This window comes from Diplotaxodon limnothrissa, linkage group LG2, assembly GCF_057381915.1.
Source record: "Diplotaxodon limnothrissa isolate DT_005_m linkage group LG2, D_limnothrissa_male_GT1.1, whole genome shotgun sequence".
Taxonomy (NCBI): Eukaryota; Metazoa; Chordata; class Actinopteri; order Cichliformes; family Cichlidae; genus Diplotaxodon; species Diplotaxodon limnothrissa.
The window spans coordinates 37266392-37284516 of record NC_140597.1 but is presented as its reverse complement, the minus strand read 5'-3'; the positions used below and the strand labels follow the sequence as shown (position 1 = coordinate 37284516).

The 18125-nt window shown below is 40.7% G+C and overlaps 3 protein-coding genes across 3 annotated transcripts in view; 2 read left to right on the top strand and 1 right to left on the bottom strand.

Moving 5' to 3' along the window:
- sytl4 (synaptotagmin-like 4) overlaps positions 1–3062 on the top strand; it is a 14392-nt gene extending 11330 nt beyond the window's left edge. Inside the window, exons 13-16 of the mRNA XM_085363293.1 lie at positions 269–374; positions 445–553; positions 668–876; positions 2381–3062. Coding sequence (XP_085219419.1) covers positions 269–374; positions 445–553; positions 668–876; positions 2381–2529 — 573 coding nt within the window. The 3' untranslated portion in view covers positions 2530–3062. The remainder of the gene's footprint in view (positions 1–268; positions 375–444; positions 554–667; positions 877–2380) is intronic.
- srpx2 (sushi-repeat containing protein X-linked 2) lies at positions 2847–18125 on the bottom strand. The gene is made up of 10 exons (XM_085363270.1): positions 17880–18125; positions 15251–15322; positions 14096–14287; positions 13096–13272; positions 12640–12763; positions 12432–12553; positions 12169–12348; positions 5599–5732; positions 5384–5505; positions 2847–3955 (listed from the first exon to the last, which is right to left on the bottom strand). Exons 1-10 carry the CDS (start codon positions 17923–17925, stop codon positions 3775–3777), a joined length of 1350 nt encoding a protein of 449 aa, XP_085219396.1. The 5' UTR covers positions 17926–18125; the 3' UTR covers positions 2847–3774.
- Positions 7448–9914, top strand: LOC146639082 (E3 SUMO-protein ligase ZBED1-like). Its single transcript, XM_085363304.1, has 3 exons — positions 7448–8787; positions 8964–9216; positions 9400–9914. The coding sequence occupies exons 1-3, from the start codon at positions 7670–7672 to the stop codon at positions 9814–9816; spliced, it is 1788 nt and encodes a 595-aa protein (XP_085219430.1). The 5' UTR covers positions 7448–7669; the 3' UTR covers positions 9817–9914.

Sequence of the window (18125 nt, the reverse complement as noted above, 5' to 3'; positions counted from 1 at the left end):
TGAAAGCAGTGGCTTTTGTGCAGGAGACCGGACAAAATGATGGCTTCAGCAAGCAGCAAGAATAATAAAAAGCACATTACAGACCAGAGTGAGCAGCCCAAATGTCAATCAATTTAAATCAAAGCAACAGTATTGATTAGCTATGAAGAAAAGAGCCTGGCTGTTACAGATGTTGTCTTATATATTTACAGGTTTGAGTTTCCATGTTAGTACATTGGCATGTGTACAAATTAACTTTTTTTTTCTTTTTTTTTGTCTTTTCAAACAGGCAGCCTCTGTTGTGCCACCTTCAGCTTTTGCTCAGTACAAAGGGGAATTGATTATCTCCTTGAAGTTTGTCACACCTAAAAAGCAAACAGCTGAGAAAACCAAAGGTAAAAAAAGTGGCTGTTTCTATCTCTGGCTTTGCTTCAAATTTCTGAGCTCGTCTGTTCTCCCGTTCAGACAAAAAAGCCAGGGTGGAGGAAGGAGGAGAGCTGCATGTCCTAATAAAGGAGGCAAAGAATTTGATGGCAATGAAGTCAGGAGGCACATCGGATAGCTTTGTGAAGGGGTTGGTGATCACCTGTCCAATTCTTAAACCAATAAAAAATAAATAAACTCACTCATGGTTTTTAAACGGGAATTTGTATTTTTTTAAATTAGTTTGGTGTTTGTGGCTTTGCAGCTACCTGTTCCCAACTAAGGCAAAGAACTCAAAGAGGAAGACTCCAGTTATGAAGAAGAGCCTGAACCCCCACTACAATGAAACATTCGTGTACAAGGAGCTGACTCTGGAGCAGCTGAAGGAGATGTGTCTGGAGCTGACTGTGTGGGACAAAGAGTCCTTGCACAGCAATGAATTCCTGGGAGGTGTCCGCCTCAGCTCCGGAGAAGGTAAATGATCAAATCTATGAAGTCCTGGTGTCGTCTTTTTCACCTGGCTTTTAAAGCTCATATGTGAGATGGACTGTTTTTTTTTTGGGGGGGGGGATAAACTAGACTATTTTTTTCTTTGCTGCTGTCTCCAGCAAGTGGAATAAATCATTAAACTACAAAGATTTTGAGGTTCGCAACCATTGTTACCCCTCACCTGTAAAAGGCTGATGGGGTATTTTCATCACAGCAACAGGCAGGCGCGCAACATGGACGCCCAAGTTTGTTAATGTGATAGTTTGAATCTCAGTTATTTCAACATCCAGGTCAGAAGTTTTCAGAAAAATCTTGGAATGTGATAACTCGAGAAGAAAGTCGCCTAGGATTTTCAAATTTGTACCATAGGCACATCCATTGAGAGACTGGGTGGTAGCTATAGCAGCTGCCAGTATTTTTTTTTTTTAATTATTTGTATTTTTATATATTTTTTTAAGCAGTTTCCTCTTCCTTTAGTATTACCTGTATTTGTTAGGTACATTTTGTGGGTGTCTTTTAAAGTTGCATGGTTTTTGGGGGGGGGGTTTTTTGGGTTTTTTTTTTTATACAAAAGTCCCTCCAGTCCCCCTGCACTTCAACAAGGAAAAGCAAAGAGGAAAAACATCTCTGACTCTGGAATATATTTAAGTTTGAAGAACTTTTGAATGAAAAATGAGCACAATGAACGTCATCTCCCATTTCATGTACTTAAAACTGCACATGCACAAAGGGATGTGAGTCAGTATTTAAAAAAACAAAACAATCATCTTACAAAACATGAAACCATAACCTGTTAACAAACCAATTCATTTGTCAGATATTATTTATGGGCAATCGGACAGGAGTGACCACATGGTCCTTTATGTGGGCCTGCACAGCATTTTTATCTCTCGTCCCCCTCACCTCTCATACTGAGATACAAATTTTGTTTTCAGAAATCAACAATGTAAAACAAACTGTTCTAAGGTCTGGCTTTCATTGAAAGGCTACTTCCTCCTGCTAAGTAAAATGTTACCCTCTTTGTTCAAGCTACACCCAGCATTGGGAAATTTGACCACAATCACACGCTATGCAGAACTTTCTGGAATGTAATGGGAGAAAGATGTGCTGTTGATGGATGTATCCCCAGCAAAATCAAATGATTAAAAGACAAAACAACAGAAATAACATCCTTAAGACTAAGCTTTAGCTTCCTTGTGCTATATTTAGTAGCAAGGGGTTTGGGAAATTTGCATTCATATAAAATATATTTGTCCTTGAAACTCTTTGCTCTACATTTAGTTTGTTAACATTTGGTCAGCCTAAAAGCAAGCAATATGTCACAGTGGAGTAAAGATGACTTGAATTGAAATTCATGCCAATATAATGGGTTTTACAATTAAACTAAAATACAAAAATTAAGCATCTTTGAGAAAAAACAGTTGTAGAATTTACTATTATTAATGAGAAAAACAGATTCTGCAGTGACTGTGCAATCTTAACCCTGCAGGCACAGTAAAGGTGGGCAAAGAGGAGGTGGAGCTGGACTCGGTTGGAGAGGAGATTAGTCTCTGGCAGAAGATGATGCAGTACCCGGACTCATGGGCAGAGGGCACTCTTACACTGCGTTCCACTATGGGGAAGGCGAAGGGCAAATGAGGACAGCACACGCCTGAGATGATGAGAAGCTGTGTCCTGTGAGACTGTGAGCTTGTCACACCAGAGCAGGCCGGTCTCTTGAAGTGAGCGGTCACCCAGTTTGTTGTCGTGACACTCCACAGCTGCTCACACCTGCTCTCTCTGCACGGGGTTCATCTTTAACACGGCCCCCAAACTGCAGATGGGTGTTAACCTTTTGGAAGCGTGCCAAAGCATCACCACAACGGATTTATTTTGTTAAAGCAGTCACTTTTTTAAAAATTCAAACTGTATATATATTCTAGCTATTCAAAATCATGCACAGCACTTGGCAGTTTCTCACAGTTCTCTTTATTTGTGTCGAGATGCATACTGGTGTGGGAAAACAATTTGAAACAAACTGGTTATGCAGTATTTCAGCTGTCGCTTCTAAGAAATTCTGCTTTATTTAATCCATACCAGTGCATTTACATTACTATTTGTATAACTTGCATGAGAAGTTTTTCAATAAAGAACATTTTATCTTTGGTAACACTGTTTACCTCAATGCTCTCTCCACCAAAAAACAAAAATAAACTAAACTCAGACATTCTTTCGCTTTCTCCACTTTAAACTAAAGATAAAAGAGAGCAACACTACACACGCTACACTTTTTTTTCCGCTTTTTTTTTTTTTTTTTTTTAAATGTTGGTAAAAAATATAACTTTTAGGAGATAAAGCTTTTATAACCTTTAGAGCAAAGTTGGCAGTAGATTATATTTATCAGATCTGACTTGTTATGCATGCAAGTTTATATCCTATTGAATTAAAGTTGATTTATATACTGCTTCAGACTAACTGCTCGGAAGCATTTCAGTGTATGGATGTGGTGAAAGATGCTTCTAGAAGGAATTTGGTTACATCTGAGTCCAGCTGGGGATTGTCTTTGATAATAAAGAAGCTCCATACAAATACATATCTACATTTCTATATGTGTGTATATACACATATTTGCTGGTGTGTTTTACTTCTAATCTTAAATGCTAGATATTCTGTGGCAAACGCTTTCTGCTGTCAGCACCCCTTTGGCTGATGATTTAATACAGAGCAAACAGTGCTTGCACTTCAGTGTTGTATAATCACATTTTAAAACAAGGAACTGCTGTCTTGTCTTTTTTTTCCCCGCTTCAAATGTTCCTCTGAACCTGGTTTCTGGTTGTTTGTCCTTACTGTGTGTTAGTAATACTGATGAGTGCATTGCTGTGGCAACGACAGAGGTTTATTAAATCAGTCACAGAAATCGCTGCGGAGCTCCAGTTTCTCCCGTTCCTCTTCGTCCAGCAGGAAACTGTCGATGTAGGAGAACAGCTCATCTGAACCCACGGGGGAAATGAAGCGCTCTCGGTCCAGACCGAGCTCATCCAGGAGCACCATGCTGAAGTAGCTTCTGGATATTCTGAATGCTTGCCTGTGGAGAAACCCAATAAGAGCCATTAACCATCCTCTACAGTGAAAATTACAAATAATTCATCCTTGTAATATTCTGGATAGCTGGATATTTATAATTGGCAAACGTTGCTTAAAAAAGTCAACTTTTTGCTTCAAGGTTTGCCTTCTCAAAGTAGTCACACATCATTCTTTAGGTGTTCAAAATGATCAGATTGGAGTATAAAAGCTGCATTATCTATTTTAGTTTTGACCACTTGATTCCTGAATTTAAAAACATCCATCCGTTATCTTCCACGTATCAAATTCTGAGTCCTGCAGGGCCTCCCAGCCTCTCACAGAATAACACCATATAAAATTGTTACAATAATGTCAGGCATGTTTTTTAGAGACTTGAGAAATTGATTCAAGCTTTACAGCTCTGAATGCCTCAGGGTGTTAGCATAGCAATAGACTAAGAAGCAGAGCATAGCAATAATAAACTCTTCACAGAAGTGCTCATATAATTAGCGCCAGGTTGCTTCCACCCCAAGAAACACTGTATGTGAACACAGATCCTAAAATATTTCTGGTTTGTGGTCTCAATCACTAGTTTCATGTCTTATTTAGTACAAAAAATAAGTGAATGATGATCCCATTTAAACTGGAATAACATTACTGCCTTGTGATGAATATATTCTCAGAATAAGCTGGTGACAGCCAAAATGTTCAAAACAAGTCTTCAAAATAGGATTTAGCGAACCAATGGGTTACAGCAAGGTAGTTACAGCCATCATTTATATACAGTCTATGGAGAGTGCACGATCACTGTATTAAAAAGAGTATTGTTCAGTGCAGCTTTATACTTGTTGGCTTTCAACTCATTGCTTTCAATTACAATTAGATGTATTTCCTTCCAACTCTAAGCTATGTTCAGATAAAACGTCCCTTTATTGATGTCTGAATTCCCCTGATGATTTGTGCTCTGCTCACTCAGTTTACCTCAGTACTCTTTAGGATTTGTGTGTCTGCAGTGAGACCTTAGGTTAGGAAGAGTTTCCAGTCTGGAAAAACTGAGGAATGCTTCTTACTCAAATTGCACAGTTGTAGGAAAGAATCTTTATCGAGGCATTTCCTAAGATGAATTATTTTTTAATGTTTATTTTTACTGCAAAATGCTCAGCTTCAAAAGCATCGCAGTGCTTCTCAGGGAAACCAAAAGCCAGATGATTATTACTGATGTTTTGTCGGGTCTGTTGAAATCCCATCGAAGTGATTATTATGCTATATTTAGAAATGTTAATCTTTGAATGGAGACTCTCTTTTTATTAGGAGACTCCTGACATTTAAAGTTTGTGAAAATAACTCCTGACTGTTAAGTGAAATGGAAATTTTATAAAGTCATTTCAGGATGGATTTTTTAAAGTCCCCATAAAAGAACCATAAAACTGTTGAACAAATAAATTATTACCTTAAACCCTCTATGACTTGAGGCTGAAGAAGACTTTCTTTAATGCGGCCAGTCTCACGAGGAGGAGAGCCCAGAAGCTCGATCACGGTTACGTGCCGGAGGGCTAATCCACAATCTGCTTTCTGAATCAGGAAAAGGGGAAACACATGATTGGGTTCTTGTTACTTATTAAACGGCTTCAGAAGCTTTACTGGGCTGATCAAGTAAAGTCTCACTTGTGTCATGATGTTCTGGAGCTGGTAGTCAGGGTCCGACATGTTGGGTGCAGACACGATCAGCAGCCTCCGCTTTTCATAGAACTGATCCAGGAGAGCTGGCGCTGTCTTTACATCGGCTTTAATCTCAATTGCTACAAACAAAAGGTCATAGTTACATCCTCCACTTATACCCCTCCACATGTACATAAGCACATACAAAAGCATTCTGTTATGTATGCAGTGCACTCCATACTGTAATAATGTATAGATTTCAGATGTATTCTCTTCTATCTCATACTTTTTGCTGCCAGCATGGAGACTTTAACCAGATCCCCCACCTCTGGCTAAAATCTCCAAAAATTTAAATTTATTAATTTTTTTGCTGAAGCGTAAAATCGCACGAGCTGTTCAAGATTAAAGCAGCGCTGTTCAGCCTTTTCAGCTCTGACCTTCTTAAGAAGAAAGTGTGTAATCATCACTCCTCATCAACGCTTTTAGACACCATCAAAAATGTCCTGCCTCTGAATATCTGTCACAACATGTTAAGGATTTTTTACTGTTTTATTTGATTATGCTTCAAATGTTATGTTATGCTTATGTTCACATATTTCACCAGACACAGCTTTCTGAAGAAACAGGAAGCTGACCCTGTGACCCTGTGACATTTACCGCAAGAGATCAGCACAGAAATACACATCCGCAGAAGTTGACTTGCATTATCTTATTCTTAGAAATTGACTTGTAGCACACACACTTTGTGACACATACACACACAGCTTACACACAGACAGCATCAGGACCTGCGTAACAGGAAATGTGATTATATTTGCGATGTAACCTATAAAAATAAACGAATACTGCAGTTCGGTGTGTCTCTCTGTCTGAGATTCACCCGTGCCGCACGTTATCAGTAACAAGTGTCTCAGTGTTGTTTACTCACCTGACTGTTTGTTAACTGTAAATCTCTGACACAACATAAATAACAAAAGGACAGAGGAAACTGTAAAGTGGAACTTTTTATTCCTCTAATAATTATCTTTGTGGGGTGCCTTCCCCTTATGTCAGGAACCACTGGACTTTACTACCTCACTGTATATAAAATATTTGCTGGTTGATGCAAAACAGCCATGATAAACAACTGTTTATTAACTATACTAATATACTAGTGCAAAAAATGCAAGTATCCTGAAAAGTTACTTTCATATAGTCATTTGATGTGAAGTGAAATCTTACAAGCTTCATTTCTTTTGTTTGAATTTTGATGATTGTTGGTTACAGCTCACAAAATCAGAAGTGCAATATCTGGCATGGGCTCAAAATGTGGTCATAAATATTTTGTACTTGTAAATCAGTTTCGTATGTGTAAAAGGAATTTGTGTGTGCGTAAAAAAGATGTGTATGTGTAAAAAAGATTTGTGTGTGGACTTAGCCAAAAAAAACCCTGCAAGTTACAAGTACGAATTTTGACCCTATTTTTCTTCCTTTCATCTGATTGGTCAATGTCATGTCAATCACAAATGTAACAATCCAATCAGAAAACAGATGGGTTTGGCTGTCGGAGGGGCGCTTTTTTGAACTGCAGGTCCTTGAAGGGTGATACAGTTTGAAGCTGGAGGATCTCTATATAAATATCCGATAGCAGCTAGGTCCCCTAACTTTCAGCAGCTGTTGAAAGGATAAAGTTGTGGTATATCAGTGGTTAGAAATACCATTATTACTTTAGGATTAGTTTAACACAAAGTCAGGGCTGACCCGGGACCATTGCTGTGAGTCACAGTGCGCAGCATAAAAGTCCTTTCACATCGGACGCAGGATGTGGTGCTAATGCTAACTGCTAACTAAAAGCAAAGGTAGGGGTGTCAAATTATCGCGTTAATTGCGATTAATTAATTACAATGCTATTTAGCGCGTTATGTTTTTTAATCTCGTTAATCTAATTTTTAATCTCTTGACGTCATTGATTTTGTATGAGAGTTGCTATGTTATAAAATCCGTTTTTATGTGCTGGGCTCCTTGTGCTTGACTTGTTGGGGGTGGAGTCACGTCGTGAGGTCAAGGTGAGAAGTGGTGATTAGCTTACAGTGTGGATATGGAGGCGCATCTGAGAGTTGTTGGCCCAATGAACGGGAAATTTGTATTTCATAAACGCCCCGACGGCACCATTGACAAAGGTAAAGTGGTCTGCCTAGAGTGTAAGAAGGAGTTTGCTTACCACCGAAGCAGCTCAAGTTTGGCCTATCACCTCAACGCAAAGCACCCAGCCGCGAGTGCAGCAACAGCTAGCAGTGAAGACGTTAGCAATATAGCAAGCCAGAGCAAAGCTTTTCGCCAAACAAAACTAGAGAATACCCCTCGTATGAGCAAGTCTGCGACCGACAGGCTGACTAATGTTATTGCCAAGTGGATAGCGATGAACTGTAGGCCGATAAATATAGTAGAGGACGAAGGATTGACAGAGGTGTTGCAAATTGCGTCCAATGACCCGTCATACAAGCCGCCGTGCAGGACTACAGTAACGACCAAAATCAGCAAAATGTACGACGGCGAAAAGAAAAACAAACTTGAGATTTTGGCGGAGGATTCTCCCAACTGTGTTGCTATAACCGGAGATCACTGGACCTCAGCTGGCAACCACAGCTATTTTGGGGTGACTGGACACTTTATTGATAGTGAGTGGAACCTTAACTCATTTGCACTGACCGTCATGAGAACAGAAACCAGGCACTTTGCTGATAAATGCGCCGAACAGTTCCTCAAGGTAGCAAATGACTGGGGTATTGAAAACAAGATATCCACCATTGGCACAGACAGCGCAGCAAACATGCTGGCTGCTATGAGAGCACTTCCATATGAGCACATCGCCTGCAATGCTCACATTCTCCAGAGGACCATCACGGTATGTCTCGATAGCAGTGGTTTTGTCGGTGTACTGGCAAAGTGCCGCAAGATTGTTGGTCATTTTAAACAAAGCCCTGCGAGTACCACAGAACTTAACCAACAACAAGTAGCACTCGGAAAGAAGAGCGATCAACTTATACAGGATGTACCCACCAGGTGGAACTCGACTCTCGCAATGGTCTCACGCCTCCTATGTAACCGAGAGGCTGTCCAGGCTACGTTGGACCAACAGAACCACAGGTTGGTCTTGCCAACCGAAGCTGAGTGGGCGAAACTGCAGAGGCTGGAGCTCCTGCTTGAACCATGCAAGTAAGTTCAAATAAACACCTTCCCATTTTAATTATATAAACTACTGTTACATGTGTAAAATCAAAATTAATGAACATAACAAGGAACTTTTAAGGACAATTAAATTGGAAATCAGTTACACTTTGATTTAAATGAATCCAGCTAGGTTTATTTAGCAAACCTCTCCACCTCTGCAGGTATGTGACAGAGCTGCTGGGTGGTGAGGCCTACGTCTCTTGCTCTGTAGTGCTGCCTGCTTTTCGCCATCTGTACCGTGTCATGGACATTACTGATGATGATCCTGCCTACGTGGTGAAGTTCAAGAATGCCTTCCAGAAGGATCTGGCAGCACGACGAGCTAATGGCAACGAGATATGGTTCGAGGTGGCCACAGCATTGGATCCACGGTTTAAGGATTTGAAATGTCTTCCAAGAGAAAAGAGGGAACAGGTAGGACAATAAGGTTAAGCTGGACTAATGAGTCCAATTCATTATCAAATCAAACTTTTATTTATTATATGGAACACAAAGTTCTTTACAAGATTAAATAAAATAAAAAAAAAAAGCACTTAGTTTTAATCATAATCATTCATTCATTCATTCATTCATTCATTCATTCATTCATTCATTCAGGTGTGGACCATTCTGGAGAATATGCTCCAGGCAGCAGAGCCCAGAAGAGCAGATAGTCTCCAGCCCTCCACAGAGGATGATGGACCAGCTCAGAAGAAGAGGAGGAGCGAACTCCTTCTGGGGTCTGACTCTGACTCAGAAGATGGAATTGAGTCTGGAGAGCTGCAGCGCTACAGAGCAGAACCCAGCATCAGTATTGATGACTGTCCCCTGCAGTGGTGGTATGCTCACTCAGGAGTCTATGAAAAGCTGTCAGTCCTAGCACAAAAGTACCTGGCCTCCCCAGCTACCTCTGTACCCTGTGAGAGACTCTTTAGCCTTGCAGGCCACATAGTGCAAAAGAAAAGGGCAGCCTTGCTTCCAGAAAATGTTACCAGGCTGGTGTGTCTTAGCGACTGGCTGAGGAAGAAGAAATGAGACACATGTGGTCAGCATAGCTGCTGTGTCATTTGTAGCCTACTAGAATAGATTGCTTGATGTTCAGCACTTTTTTTTGTGATGGAAGAATACTTTGATGTGCTAACTTGCAGCACTGCAATGTCAGTTTTATTTTTCATTATCTGAAGCAGAGGAATTTCAGTGCTGTATTGCTCAGAAAAGAGCAACTCTGATGTGCTAACTTGCAGCACTTAATTTATTTGATTTTATTTGTATTTATTTTTCCACTTATTTTACAAAAGAATACAACAGTATGTAAATGGTTGCATCTGTTTAACGTTTGTTAAACAATAAATGACTTTATAAAGTCACTTTCTTTGTTATATCAGTCTTTTGGTCTGCCACAATAAGTTGAGGGCTTTCCTCAGCTATTTTTAGGTGAGATTAAAAAAGAGATTAATTAGATCAATTAATTAAAAATCATAATTAATTAATCTCTATTTTTTTTTAATCTCTTGACAGCACTAAGCAAAGGATCCAGAATTTTTTGCGCTGGCTGCTGAGCTCTGTGGGTTTTTGCAGCAGCTCTACCTGTACTAGATGCACCTGCTCCGGAGCAGGTGCATCTTTTCTATCTCTGACTTTATGTCCTCTACAAGAGTTTCTGTTTTTATTTTGCTAGTTCTTCAAATGTTCAATAAAAACATGTATGCTAATTCATAACGAAGAAAGCTTTGTGATGAAGACTGTCATTTCCAAAACACTGCCCGCCCCACCCCACGGTCCGCAGCGCTGTTGAAAAGGCTGTGGAAGTCCCTGTATTAAACACGTAGACCTGTGACACAAAAATCACCAAACTCGGACGACCACAGACTGTTTTCCTTCGTGGTGATGAAGGAAAACGCTGGGTTGGCATGTAAAAGGGCATTTATTCCCTTCAAAGACCTGCAGTTCAAAAAAAGCGCCCCTCCGACAGCCAAACCCATCTGTTCTCTGATTGGATTGTTACATTTGTGATTGACATGACATTGACCAATCAGATGAAAGGAAGAAAAATAGGGTCAAAATTCGTACTTGTATCTTGCAGGGGTTTTTTTTGGCTAAGTCCACACACAAATCTTTTTTACACATACAAATCCTGATTTACAAGTACAAAACCGATTTACAAGTACAAAATATTTATGACCACATTTTGAGCCCATATATCTGAAATGATTTGAAGATTTCATTTTGAGTTTGAATGAATGAATTTTCAAACATTATAAATACAATATACCTCTCAATCTAGTTTAGAACACACTACCACAACACTGCTGACTCGACAGTTGTCCAGATGACGATCATGGGGAGGGTAAGCCACAGAAACTTATGGCTGAAAAGGCTGGCTGTTCACAGAGTGCTGTATCGAAGCATTTTAATGGAAAGCTGACTGGATGGGAAAAGTGTGGTAGGAAAAGATGCAAAGGCAACAGGGACGACCGCAGCCTTGAGCAGACTGACAAGAAAAGTCGATTAAAGAATTTGGGAAAGCTTTACAAGGAGTGGAATGATGCTGGTGTCAAAGTATCAGGAGCCACCACCCACAGACGTCCTCAGGGAAAGAAGCAGTCTTAATATTAAGCTACTCCTGAACCAAAGACAACATCAGAAGGCCTCTCTTCAGATGAAGGTAATTTTTGCATTTCATTGGTAAATCTAAGTCCTAGTGTCTAGAGCAGGGGTCCCTAATCCCAGTCCACGAGGGCCGGTGTCCCTGCAGGTTTTAGATGTGTCCTTGATCCATCACAGCTGATTTAATTGGATAAATTATCTTCTCAACATGTCTTGAAGTTCTCCAGAGGCCTGGTAAAGAACTAATCATGTGATTCGGGTGTGTGGACCCAGGGTGAGACCTAAAACCTGCAGGGACACCGGCCCTCGTGGACTGGGATTGGGGACCGCTGGTCTAGAGGAACAATGGACAGATAGAGAATCCCCGGTGTGTGAAGTCCAGTGTAAAGTTTCTGCAGTCTGCGATTCATCTGCCGGTGTTGGTGGTGGTTGGAGCCTCAACTGAGTACTGACTGCAGTCTTTGGCTCTTTTCCACAGCATGTCTTTCTGTCTTCCTTCTCTCACCCCAACTGGTCACAGCAGGTGGCCCCGCCCCTCACTCTGCCAGAGGTTTCTTCCTGTTAAAAAGGAGTTTTTCCTTCCCACTGTCGCCAAAGTTCCTGCTCATACGGGGTCATATGATTGTTGGGTTTTTCTCTGTATGTATTATTCTAGGGTCTACCTTACAATATAAAAATGGTTTTTTTTACTCTATTTATTATATTGTTGTGTCAGTCTGGTACATTTGCCACTGTTATACAGTCATCTTAAAGTCACCTATTTGCAGACTCAGTACTCACGAACACACTCAGCAGGATCTCCGCCCCAGCTTCGGTTGAATTGGCAGACACGACTCGACACCCCCCTCCGTTCGTATCCTCCTTCGCAGTGGTATTCACACGTTGCACCATAGTTGTTCCCATCGGAGGAGCAGCTGAGGTAACTATGCAAGGGTGGAAAGAGTTCTGGACATCTTCTCACTGAATGTAAAACAAAATCATGTAAATAAAATACAACAGTGATAACAAAATAGTAACTCAAGAAATCCGGTTTGGCAGCTTACCCTCAACACGCACTATAAACTTGCAGGCAGCTCTGTTCCTGGCCTGATCGTACACTTTATATCGGATAATGTGAAGTCCCTCTTTAAAGTCAGTGCCTGGCTCCTGGCCCACTAATATCACACTGCAGAGAGACACAGTAGCCAACAAAATGTTCAAATCCATTTAAGAATGAACAGGAAAGGGAAATAAAGGAAGTCTGTGACATACTCGAGTGACTTGTGAGCAGTGTCTGTGGCTGTCGGAGGGTCCCAGGTCACCTTGGCGGTGAGCTTTCCAGGCTCAGCGACCTTGAGTCTAGATGGAGGACACTTTATCTTTGGAGGATCAGTATCTGAAATAATGGCAATGTAGCATTAGAGAAAGGAAGCAGGCATGTTGTCAGCATTGCCCAACTGCTACAGCTATAAAGAGCAGAATTTAATTCAGAAAGCAACAAGCCACAGTTTGGATTCAGTCCAGAGAACAGACGAGGAGGAAATATGCTTGTTTTTGTGAGACTGTAAAAGGAGCCAATCCTGTGAAGGAATGAAGGATAACCACACCAGAGCAGATGGCCTGATTTAAAGTCCATGTATGGCATTAAGTTAAAAAATATAGCTGACAGAATTTCCAAACATTTGGTCGGCTTCACTTGGATCTACACACTGAGACAGTGCTGCGTACCTGAACACACCGGCTGTACTCCGCTCCATGACCCCCTGTGCTGGCAGATGCGTGATGGTTCTCCTTCAATGCGATAGCCAGTGTCACAGGTAAAGTCACACCTGGAGTCCACCATAAAGCCCTGAGTGCAGGTGTACCTGCCATGGTAAATGAGGGGCAGCATGTGGCAGCGCATCTCTGATGGGCACACAGAGAGTATGTTAAATGGCCACAGTGGTGGCTGTTCATATTAAACATGGTCAAAATTGTAACTAATGAGCTCAGTGTATGTTCAAGTAAGAACCAGACTGCTCTAAACATTTAGTTTTAGATTATTTTATTCTCTTGGGTCTATATAACATCACTGACAGCAGATATCCTTAATATGGACACGTCAGCTTCACACTTTCCACTGTAAGCACAGAAGCCCCACCCATCTGCTTTTCAAACCTTCTGTATGGGAGGGGGCAATCAAAAGAAACTTTCCTTAAAGGTTAAAATTGTTAAGCAGTCTGCTTCAGAGTATTAAAAAAAGAACAATTCATTATTTTGAACTGTGAATCATAAAAAGCCACCCCAGGAAAGTCCAAGAATTAAAAGGTTTGGCTGGTGATTTTTTATTTTTAGTGTCAACAACACTAGCAGTGTGAGCACGTGTGAAGAAAATATCTAAAAACAGGATTTGATTTAACTCTCCGAGCTGTTAAAAAGGCTCAAACTGGGAACTGCATTTTTAAGCAACTATTACTCTCAAAGAGTAAAAAAAAGTGTAATTGGGGACTATTTTCAGCAGTGGATTAACACTTACATGTGGTGCCAGTGAATAAAATTAACAACTCCAGTGCTCATGGTAATAAGGGAACATGTGAACTGAACTGATTTTATAATTCCTGGCCAGTAAGAATGAGATGATTATTTTCAAATAACAGACACTCACCGTATTTGCTGATCGATTTTCTTGGTCAGAAAAACAAAGAGTGTCACCAAACTGATCACATGTTAAGTTAAAATCTCCACATACTGCGGCAGTAAGCAGTCCCAGACCAGCGGCGATTAGCGAGGCACATAATGGAGCGTCTTCCCAGCAGCTTGTACCCTCGATCGCAGCTCATCTGGCAACGCGTTCCCAATGTGCTCCTGTAGGCTCTGCCTCGAGGGGAGTGGCAGGTCACCTCACCGTTGGTCAGACCCGGAGGATGGCACCAGTAAGGGTCTGTTTTTAAAGAGCAGCCAGAATCAGATTTGTGTGATTCCTTTAGACTCTGAGTGTTGGACTCAGTGTTCACTCATGGGAAAAGTGGGATTTCAGACTGTGCTTGTCTATATCAGTTAATCAGTCTTTATTATAGAGTTCAAAGATTCAAACTTCAGCAAGAAACCAGATGAAAAGCACCACAAAAATTATTATTAGAAAGAAGCATCTGAGCAAACCATAAGACTTCTGAAACAGTGCCCAGACAGAGGACACAAAAGTGGAAATGTTTGGCTGTGATGCACAGAATCACATTTGGAGAAAACCAAACACTGCATATCAGCATAAACAACTCATACCAAGTGTCAAACACGGTGATGGAAAGGTGATGGTGTGGGCTTGTTTTGCAGCCACAGGACCAGGACACCTAGCAGTCATTGAGTCGACCATGAGCTCCTATGTATAACAGAGTATTCTAGAGTCAAATATGAGGTCATCTGTCTGACAGACCTCAACACAATTAAAATGCTTTGTTGGGAATTTAAGAAAGCTGTGCCTAAACAAATGCCTCCAATCTTCAATGAACTGAAGCAACGTTGTGAAGAGGATTAAGCCAGACATCAAGGCAGCAAAGAATGAATAAATAAATAAATAATTACACAAGTTTTTTTTTCTAATGGCTTTAACAGCAGTGACTGACACAAAAATCAAAAAACCATTTCATCTGGATTGCATAACCCTGGATCCAAAGAAGTAAGCAGGCTATAAATATCTATATTCTCTTTATCATCTGGTTTCCTAGAAGAGTCTTTGAGCAAAAATCTAAAAGTTTACAGACTTTCTTACTAAGCTGCTTATTCTTGACACCAGATGTGTTAGCTACCGTCATATGAGCGACAGAGGCCAAATCTTTAATAGACACTGTTTGATGGTATGTTCTGACATATGGCCCAGCCCCAGTGAGTGTCTGTTGTCCATACGCACTTGTGTAGTCCAGTTGAGGAGTCGTATCTTCCTCTGTAAACTCATTTTCGTATACTGTAGTCCCAGAGCCAGCTGAAAAAACAACCAGACATGTCACATGTGTTTATGGTAGATAGACTGTCACTCAAATAGCACTTTTCTACTCTTTTTGAGCTTTCTTACTACAAGTATCATTCACACGTATTTAAAAAACCTAAGCACTTTTAACCTAACATTCACACACTCACATGGAAACATCAGGAGCAACCTAACCCCTGGACATGTGTTTAAGCCAACATGTAGAAAAGCCTAGGGCTCGAACCCCAAACCTCCTGAGCATCAGCTGGGGTGAAATAATACGACTGAAGCACATATTATGTAGGTCACACAGAAGCAGGCAGACACAAACTTTTCTCACCGCGCACTCTCATTTCCACAACCTCCTTTCAGCTTCCTTTAGCACAACTCAAATAATATTCCACCTGGATTTCCAATCAGGAAATGGAAAATCCTGGGGCTCTTTGCTTTCTTGAGGTGATGCATGTAAATGGCCTTGGTTATGTTTTGAAACTTTCACTTTAACTCCACCACACATCAGGACAAACAGCATGTTTTCATTACCCACTTGGCGATTGTGTCTCTTACTCACCAGTTTCCATGTTCTAACAGTTCTTGTACTGTACTTTCTGCACAATAAATCACTGTTACTCTTCTTTCTCTGCAGTGGTGGCTCAGGCACAGTATCCTGAAAATGACTCCGTGTTTAGAGCTGAGTGCCAAACTTTCCAGTCTGTCAATCCCCCACCCCCCATCCCAGCTCTCAGTTCCTGCTCTGCTTCCTTTGCTTCAGCTCAGCATTAAACTTAGTCTCAAGCTAATAAAGTCCACTTTAAAGCATTTTATTAGTAATGATACATTTAATTTCCCTACTCTGCTCCAGATTCTTCCTAAGACAAGCAGATTAAACCCACCGTCAGTGGGTTTTTTTGTTTGTTTTATTTTTCTTATAAAGAGCCCAATGTTCCACACAATACACTTCCCCAGGCTAATATTTCCCCTCACAGAGAATTAGTCACACAGGAAATAACAGGCTAATCACTGCAGTGTTCAAATATAGAAATGGACATTACTGCAAGTGGGGTGTACTATCATGCACATGGGAATTAAAATGATATGTGAGATTATACATGGATAAAATTGAAACGGAGGTTTTCTATAGACTTAAGCTGTTTTTCCTAATAGGCAAACATAACCTTGGAGATTAGACTTCTTGTTACTCATTCAGCTTTTGTGATAATATGTATGAAAATAGTCCCCTCATAACTTGTTCTCGGACCCAAAGAGAATCCATTTTTTCTCACGTATGACAAAGAAAGGCTTGCCCGACTGGTGCTTTTACTCAAACGCTGCTTCTGATGACTAAGGGGTGCAGAATACCCAGACACTGACACACATTAGGCAGATTTTACTGCAGAGACATGCACACTGCAGGCAGAGTGAGACCATGCAGCAGAAATGAGTCAGACCACAAAGAAGCTGCTGCTCATCTGACATTTCATGTCTCTAATGACAAAGCTGAGAGACCGAGCATCATCCTTTCAATCACTCCTCATCATAGCTGGAGTTCATATGTGCTGCCGAGGGGAATCTCAGGTCATGTCATTAACTTGCAGGATTAAATGAAGGCTTTAGCACGTTTGGCCCGGAGGGGGACTCCTCAGTAATTAACTGGAGCTGAGCCGTAATTAAACTGCTTGGTCAGCAAACGGGGAAGGAACACCTGAAGAGAAATGAAGCTCAGCTCATTTTTAAAGTCATCTTATCCTGGATTTTAGCCAGTTGCATGTTGGGAGATGTTGTGGAGGCACAAATGGAGCAGGAACCTCCATTTGTACTCATCGATTCACCTAAAAAATGCAGCACATCTGGATCTAATACCAGTGGCTTTATTGCAGAGGAGGTATTTCCCAGCTGCAGGGAAGATGAGTGACTTGAACCTTGGCCAACCATCTAATATATTACATATTCATGCAAATTTGTCTTAGTTGAGACTTGCAACAAAACCAATGCTTGAATTTATACTAAACTTAGACTAAATAACTTTTCCTTTAAAAGAAGATCACTGTCAGACAGATGTAGTTACTTTAGATTACTTTAGATAGCTAGATAGCTTTAGTCGAACAACTGATTGATTGAGCTAAAACAAAACAATCATTATTTTAAGTTAAAGTTATTCTTTACTTGCCAAAGATTTCATGGTTTCTCTCTCTTAATAAATATGAGAGCTTGCTGCTTCCCATTTTTTATCAGAGATGTCACTTACGCTTTGGAAATATGAGTTTTCATGGTTACTGTAGCTAAACAGAAGCAGCAGATTGCTCGTTAGTTTCAGCCTCTGTTTCAACTTCACCATCTAGTTTCTGCTAACAGAATATGCACTATCCAAAACCTTGGGAGCAAACGTTTTTGCATTGGGAACTTAAGGAGTAGTTTTACTTTGTTGATTCTGTACTTTTCCTTTGATCACAGGAAAGTACATCGTGCACTGTAATCACGTGGTACTTTGATGAAATCTAGCCCCTAACATTTGAATTGTTGTTTATTTTTGTTTTCTTGTCTCGTACACGCTAGGTTTGTCGCATGGACTCACCTGTGAAGAACAAGATGAAGACAGCAACAGAGCGGCTGAGGCGCATGTCAGAAACGCAGAGATGACACTCCTGGATGAGATCAAACTTTTTTTGTACAACTCCAAGAATCTCAGAGTCCAACACAGACCTACGAAGCTATAAAACTGAGGAAAGCTTTAAAAAAAAAAAAAGAGTTGTCTGAATAATCCCCACAGTCAACAACGAGCGCTCCTTTCACGCAGCAGCCTCCTCAGCTTTTGTTAAGG

Coding starts and splice junctions, on each gene's coding strand:
- LOC146639082 (XM_085363304.1), top strand. CDS start 7,670: ATGGAGGCGCATCTGAGAGTTGTTGGCCCAATGAACGGGAAATTTGTA. Junction 8,788..8,963: donor CTCCTGCTTGAACCATGCAA/GTAAGTTCAAAT, acceptor CCACCTCTGCAG/GTATGTGACAGAGCTGCTGG. Junction 9,217..9,399: donor CAAGAGAAAAGAGGGAACAG/GTAGGACAATAA, acceptor TCATTCATTCAG/GTGTGGACCATTCTGGAGAA.
- srpx2 (XM_085363270.1), bottom strand. CDS start 17,925: ATGCGCCTCAGCCGCTCTGTTGCTGTCTTCATCTTGTTCTTCACAG. Junction 12,554..12,639: donor ACTGCTCACAAGTCACTCGA/GTATGTCACAGA, acceptor GTCTCTCTGCAG/TGTGATATTAGTGGGCCAGG. Junction 5,733..12,168: donor AGATCCTGCTGAGTGTGTTC/GTGAGTACTGAG, acceptor TTTTGTTTGTAG/CAATTGAGATTAAAGCCGAT.